This window comes from Fundulus heteroclitus, chromosome 19 (assembly GCF_011125445.2).
Source record: "Fundulus heteroclitus isolate FHET01 chromosome 19, MU-UCD_Fhet_4.1, whole genome shotgun sequence".
Classification (NCBI taxonomy): Eukaryota; Metazoa; Chordata; class Actinopteri; order Cyprinodontiformes; family Fundulidae; genus Fundulus; species Fundulus heteroclitus.
Genome location: NC_046379.1, coordinates 29,601,713 through 29,614,596, shown reverse-complemented (window position 1 = coordinate 29,614,596; position 12,884 = coordinate 29,601,713). Strand labels below are relative to the sequence as shown.

At 41.7% G+C, this 12,884-nt stretch overlaps 1 protein-coding gene across 7 annotated transcripts in view; it reads right to left on the bottom strand.

The window, feature by feature from the left end:
• Nucleotides 1–1,326: 1,326 nt before the first annotated feature.
• Nucleotides 1,327–12,884, bottom strand: part of klc1a (kinesin light chain 1a) — a 49,575-nt gene continuing 38,017 nt past the window's right edge. For 4 of the 7 annotated variants that reach the window (XM_021323267.2, XM_021323269.2, XM_012875889.3 and 1 more), the window contains exons 14-16: nt 11,778–11,911; nt 8,566–8,632; nt 1,327–4,047 (exon numbers count right to left, since the gene is read on the bottom strand). In XM_021323267.2, coding sequence (XP_021178942.2) covers nt 3,982–4,047; nt 8,566–8,632; nt 11,778–11,911 — 267 coding nt within the window. In that variant the 3' untranslated portion in view covers nt 1,327–3,981. Of the gene's footprint in view, nt 4,048–8,565; nt 8,633–10,535; nt 11,912–12,884 lie in introns of those variants that run through there. The other 3 variants (XM_021323270.2, XM_012875892.3, XM_021323271.2) reach the window with 2 other exon arrangements.

The following is a 12,884-nucleotide window of genomic DNA, read 5'->3' as shown; positions in this document are numbered from 1 at the left end:
GATTGGTATGGTTTACTGGCAGCTGTGCCAGTTCCTTCTACTTTTGTAGTTCTATTACAGTAAATATTTTTAGGTTTAGCGCATATTTCTTATGTGGAATACCTCTGCATAAATTGATGTTTTTAATAATTCAGTGCTTTTAAAATTCATTCACATGAACCTTTTATTTAAAGCCTTTTACTCAGACCATCCCGCTGGTGAAACATAGCGGCGACAGCCTCATGCTTCAGCAGGTTAGAGGGAAGCTGCGCAGAGTTGATGGTTGGAGCTAAATCCAGGACAGCATCTCTGCTCGTCTCTGGATAATGATCCTAAATAGACAGCTATAGGTAATACTGAATGGTTGAAATTAAAACACACCCTAGATTTAGTGTCTCACTATTAGTCGTTGTGAGAGTGACTTTCTTATATAGAATTTGCAGGAAACTATGTTTTCACACACTATCCTATCTGACAGAACTTGAGCTACAATTCCAAAGAAGTATGAGTTTGTGAGAAAGTTTATGGCATATGAAAACACTTCAAAGGTTCTTGGACATGAATGCGAGTGCATCAGGAGAGCAGTTTTTTGGATCAACTCTAGTTGTATTGCTCATTTAAGGTTTGTATCCAGTAGGTACCTGGAGGGCTTTATTCTGTTGCTGCTCCTGCCATGCAGCTGTTCCTCTGTAGCAGCGCTTACTGTTTGGGATCTTATCGGGATTCGCATCATATCAGATTATCACAGATATTTTTGACTTTTGTAACACTGAAAGTAGAAATGATGCAGACATGTACTCTTAAGTTTGGAGAGACTGTGTTTTATTTCTTCTTCTGTAAGTGGCTAAATGTCTGCAGTTAAGAATACCTACCATGAGGAATTCAGAGTTTTGGTTGGACCCGTAATCTCCTATATTTCATCAGAGTCAAGCAGCCCAAACAGCGATCACAACCAGTCAGTGGACACAGGGGGTGATTGCTGTATTATTTCTTCCTTTCTTCATTTAATGGCAGTGGGCCCAAAATGTCAATTTCATGATCTTTCAGCAACTTTAATATAATATTTGCAGCTCTACCATATAAATCCTCACCAAATATTCTCTGGATATTTTTGATTCCACGCATTGATTTTATCAGGATGTTATTCTTCACTATCAGCATCACAAGGAACTCCAGACAAATGATTTTCCTGGAGTTCTTCTCGTTCAGTAATGGCATAGAAGGGGGTCTTTGCACAGCCCCTTTATCAGTCAAGGGGGTCCCACATTGAAAGAGGCTGAAGATCTCTGACCTAGAGTACATTACAGCAATTTGTCAGCAGGAAGAAAAATGCAATGCGCGAAAAACTTCAGAAAGACTGGAACGTTTAATCAAAAGGGTAAATTTTACAGCTTTGGTTCAAAATAATCTTTACACATTAAATTAGAGTTTTATAGACAGCATGAATCGATTAAAGCAGAGCTTCCAGCTGCTGTGAAGATCAGCGCAACACAAATCACAGGTTACAGTGTTGTATACGTTTTACCTACAAACCGCGCGGAATAAAAGCATCAGGATACAAGCTGCATCTTTGTGTTTACAGTTTAAGATCCCCTTAAAGTCTTCGTCATAAATTGCACTTCACTCGTGTAAAGTTTTGTCTCAATCGAATGTTGAAAACAACTAGAGATCTTCCTCCTGGAGCTGTTCAAACCTGTGGACTAACTCAGAGTTGTGCAGAATTAGCCACAGCTGTCGTGTTCCAGTTCATTCAGGTCAGATAACAGCGGGACCAAATCTTAAGTCCTGTTAAGTCAAACCGTTTTGCATAATCATAAAAGCAATTTTACACAACAGAGCATGGATAAATACAACTAAACCAGCATTAAACAAAATGTAAACACAGGACTTCAGATATCTGAAGGGAAATCTTCCATCAACACAGAGGATTTGAGGAGGAAGCAGCTGAGATGAGGCCACACGCGCTTCACCTTCTGTCCTTCAAACACAGAGGAGCCTTCTGCACCTTCAACAACTCCAGTCTGACCTGAGACTGTGGAGCTAGCGTTAAACTTAGACACTTAGACACAACAACCTCACGGTCCTTGTTGCGTTTCACTTTTGCACTGAGAGCTCAGACATCTTCTAATGCAGATATTTTAAGAGGCAAACTTTGGACAATTGTTGGGTTTCATTAACAGACTGTGAGAACTGCTGGTTTTAGCTCACTGACTTTTTTATGGACATCAAATTCTCCATTCAGTCCCAATCATCGCGGGTTATTCTGGAGCCAGAGGTGATTATATTTTCACAAACAATGGAGCTGGAGAGTAACCCTAAAAACCTGACTGAACAGAAATGTAGGTTTGAAAGGGATAGCTTAGCTTTTTTTAAAAAGAGGTTCTATTAAAAGGTTGTAAGTAGTCAACATCTGATATGCAGTAGATATATTAAAAATATTTTCTGTTTCTGATTTGAAATGAGAACAGCGTATCTCAAATGATAATAAAGCAATTTAACGGGAATATAAATTCTGAAAAATTATATTTTTCATATGTTTTATTAAAGAATGTATTTTAAAGTTCTTCAATCCTATCAAATAGAACAATATTGATTGACATCATAGCAATCCAGCCATTAAAATTACTAACCAGCTTATCTTTGGTAATGAGCTCCAGATCCTTAAGACTGATAGGCCGTCCTTGTCTACACATTTGTTGTTTTTTGTTTTTGTTTGTTTTTTTAATCTAATTCAAGTCAGGACTTTGTCTGGGCCACACTAAAACATTATTACTTCCAGTCAGAAGAAGCATGGTGGGAAAATGAAAAGATTACTTTAAAGCTAAATGGACAAAGGGTAGGTATAATTTTGAGCCTAAGTGTAACACTGTTGGTGTCTTTATTTGATATAAATCCAGATTAGTTGATCCCAGATGCTGAAGACAAAAGCAGACTTGTACCATTTTAAAACTCCAACCTTAGAAACATCATAGCAGTTTGTCCTTACACTACTGTAAGACTTTATACCTTAATATTTATATTAAGCCGTTATTTACACAGAAGCTGCACACAGGAAATGTTACATTCTCAGCCTACGTCTCTACCAGGAAGATCATTGGTGGAGCACCAGGCCCAACTACCATTTCCTGTCTAAAAGATCATTAGCTTCTATGAAGAGGGTATAGGTCCTCTTTGGTTTAAAGGTATAGTGGATGATCTTTTACAGGGTCGACTTCCTGGGGTATGACCTTATCTACTGCTCGTCCCACATGCCAATCAAACTTCTAGTGTTTATGTATCCAGCTAGCTTCGGTGTTAGCCATTCATTATAGCTTTTGTACTTTGAATATGGCTGAGAGTTGCAAGAAGCAAACTGTGGACAAGTTTAAGAGAAGAAAAGGAAGGTCTCTGTAGAAAGAAATAAGACCAGAGTGAATTTGCAAAATAAATAAAAATCTAACTTCTCATAACCTTTTAACAGAACCTCCTATAACGTATCCATAATCTATCCCGTTCAGATTTATTAGTTATTTAATCATGGGATTATCTTCAGAAGAGCCAGGTTCACAATAATCTGAACAAGTTTTCCTAATAAAGAAAATCCTAACTATCAATGAGAAAAGTTGTTATTTTTGATTGCAGGTGACTTGTTTTGGAGTTCATTTAGAGCCCTGATTTGGTGACGTAAAACTCCTGTTTGTGTCCTCCTTCAAACTAACGCTAGCGTTGCATGCAGTGTTGTTCAGATTTTAAGAGTGGACGGTGACTGGAACCAGGAGACAGCATGAAGTAACGAGGGCGCTCTCACAGAAAGGAACACGCATCACGCCGCTGTACATTCCAGTGGAAGGAGCTCCAGCTCCCTGCTGAGAGCTCAGACCTTCAACAGTGCAGTCATAGTTTACAGGCTGTCCAGTGAGCACTTTGTGTCGTGATGCTAAAGTATGATTAACAGATAAAGCTTTTCTACAAACAGCCATTTACAGAGAGGGCAGTCCATGGGTCAGAGTCGGTTCACTTCCTTCAACGCGCCAGGTCCGTTTGGCTGGCACTCAGGTCGTGATGCTTTCTCAAACGATGATTTCGTTCCTGGTGGACACAAAAGGACGAGAGCTTAGAGATCAGTGCTGTTAAGCTGGACTCATATCTACACCTTTATGTTAGTTTATACTGCCTCTGCTCTGGTAATAATAATAATAACACATACTATTTATACCAAGAGAGGGAGACAGAGGGACACCAGAGAAGTTTTTTTTTATTTTTTACTTTTAACCTTTTAAATAACCCAAACCCACGTGTGGCTATCTTTCATCATTTTCAACAAGCGATCACCTAACTACAGTTTGCTGAAGGCTCTAATTGTACGTCACTGCTCTTCTTGCATCATCCCCAGTTCAGTCTGCTCCACTCCCCCGCTCTCTCTATTAAACGAGAACATGTCACAATGAGACTGCTTGTATAAATAAAGGCTTAGCCAAAATAAATCAATAACAATAAGTAAAATCACTGTAAATCATTTGCAACTCACACAAATTTTGTGTGTTGCTGTTTTGGAATCCAAAAACTGGTTTAACACCAAAAGTGTCATGTGAAGGTAAAGTGTTATACTTTCACACAATTGCCAGAAATCAGGCAAATTATTTAATCCATGACATTTTAATCCATGAGCAAAAACCCCATATTCAAAGTTCTATGTCTGTTAGAGCTAAAATCTAAAGAAATCTTTAAACCTTTAAATTGTTTTGATGCCTTAAGTAAGGTTGGAGAGGAAGCTTCATTCAGTGCAGACAGAATGAAGGCACATTATGTCATATTTGGTTTCATCATGTTTATATACAGCGCAGGTCAGGCAGCCCAGGTAAAGAGGCATTAAAGGTAGCGATGCAGCAATCACTGGTCAGCTTCACCTTCATCTTACCTGATTGGAGGAAATCAGGAACCTGAAAAATCACTTCTCAACTAAAAACTCTGACCATATTTGGTTCTTGACAAAATCTCCACATCTCAGAAAATTTTGATATTATATAACATAAATTTTAGAAAAGCATTTTTACTGTATAAATGTCACATCATTGCCATATTATGACCTACACAATCAAGGAGAAGACTGCTGAGTGTACAGAAGTCCAGAAGACAGTCCTCGACACCCTCCACAAGGAGGGGAAGCAGCTAAATCTCATCGCTAAAGAAGCAGGAAGCTGTATATTCACAGAAGGTTGAGCGGAAGGAAAAAGTTTGACAGGAATAACCGCAGACTTGAGAGGATTGTCAAGCACAAGGAGTGGACTGAGGCTGGAGTCGGTGCCTCAAGAGCCACAGACAAATCTCATTCCTGGTTCGTTGCTCCTGAGACGCATCTCATCTGGGCTGAGGAAAAAATAAAGAGCTGGAGAGTGACTAAGTGGTCCAACATTTTTTTTTAGATGACAGTAAAGTTTTCATTTCATTTGGAAATCGAGGTCCCAGAGTCTGGAGGAAGATTGGAGAGACCCAGAATCCACGGCGTTTAAGTCCAGAGTGAAGTTTCCACAGTCAGTGATGATCTGGGGTGCCATGTCATCCGCTGGTTCTGGTCCACTGGGTTCTCTGAAGTCTAAAGTCAAAGCAGTCATCTGGCAGGACGTTCTACAGCACTTCATGCTTCCCTCTGCAGACAAGCTGTATTTGCCAACAGGAACTGACACCTGTCCACACTGCCATAGGTACCACAAGCTGGTCCAAGGACCATGGTGGTCCTGTTCTTGACTGGCCAGCAAACTCTCCTGATCTGAACCCCAGAGAAAGTCTATGCGCTGCTGTCAAGAGGAAGATGAGAAACACGAGACCCAACAAGGCAGATGACCTGCAGGCAGCCATCAAAGCAATCTGAGCTGGTATTACAGCTCTGCAGCACCACAGGCTAATCGCCTCCCTGCCACGCCGCATTGATGCAGTAATTCATAAACAGGAGCGTAACCAAGGGCTGAGTGCAGAATAATGAACTGTGTGTTCAGAAGCCTGACATTTCTGTTTTAAAATGTCCTTTTTTTATTGATCTTATGTAATATGCAAATGTTCTGAGACATCAAAGTTTAGGTTTTCCTTATCTGTAGTACATATTTATCAAAATGACAAAGAAATAAAGAGTTTAAATATTTAATGCTGTGGAAGGAATCTAAACAAGTTTCCCTTTTTTGGAAAGAACAACTATTTTATGATATTCTAATTTTGTCAGATGTACCCATACACAGTTTCAGTTCGGCTCTCTGCAGAGTTTAGCAAACGAAAGCAGTCAGGCGTGCTTCAGTTTGCTTTATTTTAGTAACGTAATAAAAATGTGTGGGATGTTGTTTGACGCACAAAGTAGTTTGAAATCTAACAGCAAACAGAAATGTCCCTGAACCCTGGTCTGTGTTTTACCAAACGTTTGTTCATTTGTAATGAACCAGACATGTACCTGTACTTTGGGTGTGAAGAAACTCAGACTATGATTTTCAGCAACAGTCACTTGATGGGTTTGTGGTAAAACAGATAACTACGCTGAGAAACACCTCCTGCTCATTTTTAAGAAGATGAGAGGATCTGGGATGCTGCGATCTGGCCAGCCTCTCCTCCAAAGACCCTGGGAACCCGGTCAGACTGCATAACACCTTTCAGCAGGGCAACAGCCCCAAACATACGGACTGTTAAATCAACACAAAGAGGCTTCAGCAGGGACAAAATAAACCCTCTTCCATGGCAATAGGAAAGCTGTGGGGGGGCTGAAGAGGAGGGAGTAAAAGGCAGGACCCTGTGCAAAAAGGAACGCTCAGCGACTCCTTCCTCTGAAAATGTGATAGGACTATTAGCACAACGGGGTAAAATCATGCAAGGGCTACCAATAACTGTGCCACAGTTATTTCTCAATGATGTACTCAAATGGTTTTGATTTGTTTTTTAACGGTTTCAGTGTGAGATTATGCTACAACCCAGAAAAAGAGACAATGAGGTTTGGTAAACTGGACATCTGAACAGAACCTGACATTTCACCTGAAATCAGTGTCAGGTAAAGATCCTTCATGTTCATTTCTGATGTTCTTAAAAGTGAAATCTTATTTCTTTAACCAGACCTTAACTTCCATTGTCAGTGTAGGTAGTTGGTGAAATGACAAGGGCCTTCCCCTGTGACACTTAGTGTTATACATGTTTAGTCAGGGAAAGAAGCTGATATCAGTTTTAGTAGAAACAATGCAATTCAAATCGCTGTAGTTCTGCACGTTTATTTCTTCAATAGGCTTTGTGACGTTTTCCCCAACAATCCCTGATTAAATATCCTCGTTTCTTTCTGTGATTGGGGGCTAAACCATCACAGGAAATACAGTGCCTTGCTAAACTGTTAACCTTTGAACCTTTTCACATTTCGCCATGTTACAAACACAAACTTCCACAGAGGTTCGAGGGATTATTTGGTAGCGCATAGTACTGAAGTAGAAGGAAAATGACACACAATTAACTTCTTTTTTTCATTTAGAGATCAAAGTGGTGTGCATATATATTCTGCCCTCTTGGGTCGATGCTTTGGAGAGACATCTAGCATCTACAGCTGCTAGTCCTGTAGGGAATGTTTCTACCAACCTAGAGACGGACATTCTTGCCTGTTCTTCTTTCTCTCTTCACCTTCAACTCAAATCTGACCGGTCCGCGGTGAAGAGAAGAATCCCCAAAGTGACGCTGGGACCGCCACCGCTCACTGAGAGGCTGGTGTGTTCAGCCTGATGCTCAGTCTCTCTTTCCCTCTACTGTTTTTCCCTTTAGGCCCAAATGTTGAATTTTGATCTCATCTAACCAGAACACCTTCCTCCATGTTTATTGTGTCCACTATATGGCTTGTGGCAAGTTTTAGGCAAAACCTTTAAGCTTTTCGTACGCAATGGCCGTCTTCTTGCCACGCTGACATAAAGTCCAAATGCACAATCAGCATTGGATGTCTGCAGCTCCTCCAGAGTTAACATGTGCCTCTCGACTGCTTCTTTGATTAATGCTCCCCCTTTGCAAGGCCGGTTCGTTTGGGGAGCTTTGCAGTTCTGCCATACTCTTTCCATTTTCCGTTGATGGATTGGACAGAGATGCTCAAAGTGCAGGTTATGGTCTGATCCTGCTATAACGTTCTCCATGGTCTGTCTGCTGTGTTTAATGGTCTTTGTGGCGCTGCCTGTTCCCTAATGTCCTTTAACAAACCTCCTGGGTCTTTACACCACAACTGGATTTATACTGAGATTTAAAGAAAAAGAAACAACTGGACACTTTTCACTATGTGACCTTTGAAGGCGCTTGGTTGCACCGGATCTTTTGCAGCAGATAAATGGAGGTAAGCAGGTGGGGCTCAAAATGCATTCTACACCATTTTTTTTTTAAAGGTGAAATTCATGCATCATCTTCCTTCTAGTTCACACATATGCACTACTTTACCGTACATGAGGCAAGTTTGCGTATAAAGCAATTTTCAGTAACAAGACAATTCAAAGTATGTGTGTGGTTGTGACATGGCTAAATGCGATTAACCTCAAGGGCTGTGGATAGGTTTGCAAAACACTCGGTCAGAACCAAACAGGAGAACTTACTGCAAACAGCGGAACAAATGTGTCTTACTTGGTAGTGGTCTCTGGCAGGCTTGTCCGGCAAGTTAAGCACCCCCAGAGAGCTGGCTCGCTTCATGCTGCTCCCACATGCAGACAGGCAGGGTGAGGGGTGGAGAGTCAGGCGAGAGCTTTAAAACTCACTGGAGTTACATGAGGGTTAGTGATGTCACACAAAAAAGGGTTAGCTCCACATTAATGGATGGGATCTTTGGTACTCCGATTAGACAATGCCCTGTAAAATGTTAGCACCACCTCCTACAACCAATCAGAGTTCATTCTTGTCACGTGTTGGGTTAATGACTCATTGGACAATGTGTGTTGTTAGACAACAGCCATGACTTTCTGGGCTAGTTGGGGCAAAATAAAGACCTCTACATGTGATGAGACAAACCCTTTTAGAAACGACAAAAACAAAAAACAGTTGGTGACATGACCCGGGTTTTTATTTTGCCTTGATTGATGGGTGTAGCTCTTAGTGATGGACCAATCAGATCGGGTGAATGGCAGACCAAAGTGTGCAGCCAGTAACTGATCCGTGCCATTAGTTGCCGTCAAAAAGGGATAAATCACATTTCTACTGTGTTGTGCACACAAACACGTTTACACTACGGGTTAAACACATGCAAACGCAAATAAGTAGAGCACAAAAATGAGGGTTATGTGAAGTGTCACTGCAGAAAACATCCGTCACAAAGCGCACCCAATACTCCGCCAGTTTTGTAGTTTCATTTCGAAAATCATGACTACAATGTACACATGCATGCTCAAATAGCCTGACGTACATTACACGTTTAGTACGAACGGCCTTCATAGTACGCCTCCACTTAACTTTTTATACTTCTGGGATGTCAAACACCGGCTTTCATCACCGTTGGAAAAGGTTTTCCAATGTCGACATCAGCGGTTTAGCTCCAGTTTTAGAAACGTCCTCCCTCCGCATTTAAACATTAGACTGAAACACAGATGACCAGAGATATTGACCGGTGACCAGAACCATCCCAATAAGAGCAGACCAGTGGCCGGCCAGCTGGAATCATCAAAACAACGGTCTTTATAAGGGGCGACAGTGGCGCAGGGAGTTTGTCCTGCAACAGGCATGTTGCCAGTTCAATCCCCCGCTCCGTCTCAGTCGTTGTGTCCTTGGGCAAGACACTTTCCGGTGCCGCCGGTGTATGGCAGCCCCCAGGACAGCTGTGGCTACTAACCTAGCTCACCACCGTCAGGGTGTGAATGAGTGAATGACTGATTGCAGTGTGAAGCGCCTTCGTCAGACTAGTTAAAGCGCTATACAAGTAAAAGCTTTTTAAAATTTCATTGGACCTGTGAAAATGATACACCCAGGCGTGTATGCCAAAGGGAAGACGCAGTTTTGGTGCCAGTGAGGCTTAAAAATTAATTCAGCAAAAAGCTGTTTAAAAGGACCTTCCTACAATGTAATCAGGAAGGAATACAGGAAGTTACTGGTTTTATTTGTAAAGCTTTTTGTAAAGCTTAGAGTTAAGGTACTGATCAATAGTCTCTAGGGAATACCCAAAGCTAGTCGCGCTAACGGTTCTAATCCCTGAAGACGGTTTCAAATGCAAAGTGCGTACTTTAGTTTAAAATACGGGAGAAATGTGCAGCAGCAGCTCGTTCACACTCAGCAGGGTGAACTCAGGTCGCCTCCTGCAGGATGACTAGAAAAAAATACCCAATGTTTTTCTTAAATCGCTCTTGTAACCAACCACCAAATTCTGGTCAGTGCATCTTTAATATTTTTTAAAATGCCAAAAATTGGCTCAGGGTGGGTGACTTTTTTTTTTCTTTCTTCGTTTAAGATGTTTCTGCAGTGATTTTTACATAGCTGTGAGAGCCAGTCATGATGATGATGATGATGATGAAGACAACCAACATCCAGTCCATCACCGTCACGAGACGCAGCGAAGAGCAGCACCACACAACACAAGAGGCCAGCAGGACCAAAGACGAGGCATGCACGTCACCATTCAGAAGAAATGACATTTATTCATAAATAAAAAGTAAAAACAACACATTTTTTTATTCTACACAGGACAGCCATGCAGACATGTTGCTTTTAAAAACAGAACGTGAAGAAGGTGAGCTTCTAAAAGTCCAGAGCTTTAAGTTGCAGCTCAGCCACAAAACGCTGTGAATAAAAGGAACGGTTAGTCAGAAAGGATTCCCATGGGCACAACAGGTGTGATGGGAAATCACAGGCAGACGTTAGTAGCTGTTCTCCTCATGAATATGGCCCGTTACACCACTTGATTAAAGTTAGCTCCCTCCGTTTCATCATTAATCTTTGGTTTGCCCCTGGAAAGATGTTTGATTCACGGAGCCCTTAAAGTCCACTTGGTGCCTTTTGACATTTTGTGCATTCAAGTCAATGTGATGTGTGCGCAGGAAAACCATCTTACGCACAGAATGTAAAATGCTCCTACCAAGGGCACTTCAGGGGCTGCGTGCCGGTCAGTGCAAGTGTTAAAAAAGCAATAATTTAAACATTTAAAAAGAGATCAGGAAATCTGCCTGAAATAAAATAGGAGGAATTTGGTGGGCAGGGTTTCTTCTAAACATATTACAAATATAGTTAAACATTTTTTTTTAATTAAAATTTCAGTTAATATCTTTTTAGTATATACTTTCCTCCATTAGTACTGCCTCCTTTATACCAAATGTTTTCCTCTAGAATCGTATGTCTTCACAGGAGAATCAACAGCTTCAGACGCTTCTTTCATGTTACACAATAACCCCACATTTAAATATCGCTGATCTCTTTAGTTCATTTCTTTTATACAACACTGTACATTTCTATAAGTCAAACATTAGCTTACAATACTTCTAAGTTTATCTGTAAGAACTGTTGTCACCCCCACTTTTACCTAAAAAAAACAAACACCTGTTTTCATAATAAAAGCAAAGCACTTTGCAGAAGTCAGTGTTTGCTCCTGTTGCACATGATTTGATTCAGCTCTAGACAGGAAGTCTTTGCTGGGAGGAGCAATGACTGTTGCATATGGGAGAGGAGCCCCCCTAAAAAGGAAACATTTCATGTGCAAAGGCAGCTTCAGAGTTCACTAATCAGCACCAGGACAGTAGAGCGCTCGACGTCTTTAGGTTTTGGTCAACACACCGGCCGGGCTGCTTCCTCCAGGCTTGCGGTGCATTAAAAGGAGCCACCTGTGGCAGTTAAAGCGCGCCTGTAGATACGCTGATAGTTACCCGGGATTTTTGTGCTCGCCGTCTCGTGACGAGCTGCCGCCTTTTAGCTTGCGGACGAGTTTCTCGCTGCTTCGACGGAGCGACGCTCGGAGTTTACTGAAGGAGCCGCTCCTCTTCAGGGATCCGGAGCCGTCCTGGCGGGACACATCACAGGCTTACACTCATCCACACCACTTCCCAAGATGCACAGCGACGCTACAGACACGTTCAGATTTGACCAGTGTTCAGGCACTTTGCACATGTCTCCCCCCCCTCAAACCCCCTTTCCTGTCAGTCTACTGTATGAAAAACGAGCCACTAATGCCGTAAAAACACAGAAAAAGAGTAAATAAAAAAAAAACCATCCATGTTTTTACTTTTCTGACACACCTGAATGAAATGGATGGCTTATTGCCAGGCCTGTGCGGCGCATGAAGACATGCTGAGGCGGTAAATCTGCCACCTGACTCAGGCGCACTGCAGCAGGGACGCAGCTTAAAGATGCTGGACAGTGGCTCATGAGGCGTGGAGTGGGACCAACCCGGTCTCCCTGAACAAATGGTCCGGCTAGACTCACTTTCCTCAACTTTTACACCTTTAACTGCAGGATATTCACATTGTTGTGCAAAACATAACAGCTTTCTACTATTTCAGACCAGACCGGCTGCTTTAGACCGCAGCAGACTGAACAAACATGCCAGAGTACAAACGAACACTGATTTATGCATTTGCACAATGCAGCCACACAGAATCAGACTCCTTCACTAACCGGGACTAGAACTAATCAGTGGATTTAACTTTGACTCTGCACACCTTTACAAAGCGCCGTTGTTAAGGCCGTCACGCTTAAACTGTCTTTGAGTCCGCATGTCGAATCTTGGCTGCGTTTGGATTATTAAAAATCCACAATTAATAGATACAGGCGCACCGATGGGATTTTAAGAATCAGTTAAATTGAGGGTTGTACAGCTAGAGGAATGGTTCAAATAATTCAAGTTCAATAAATACGAAACATGATGTAAACTTCTGGGCACAGACATATGGCTCAGATGAAACCATGTGTTGATGGATTGTCAGCACAGCTGGATTAACATTTATTAACCTGTAGAGCCGTTTGGCTCTGGTAGT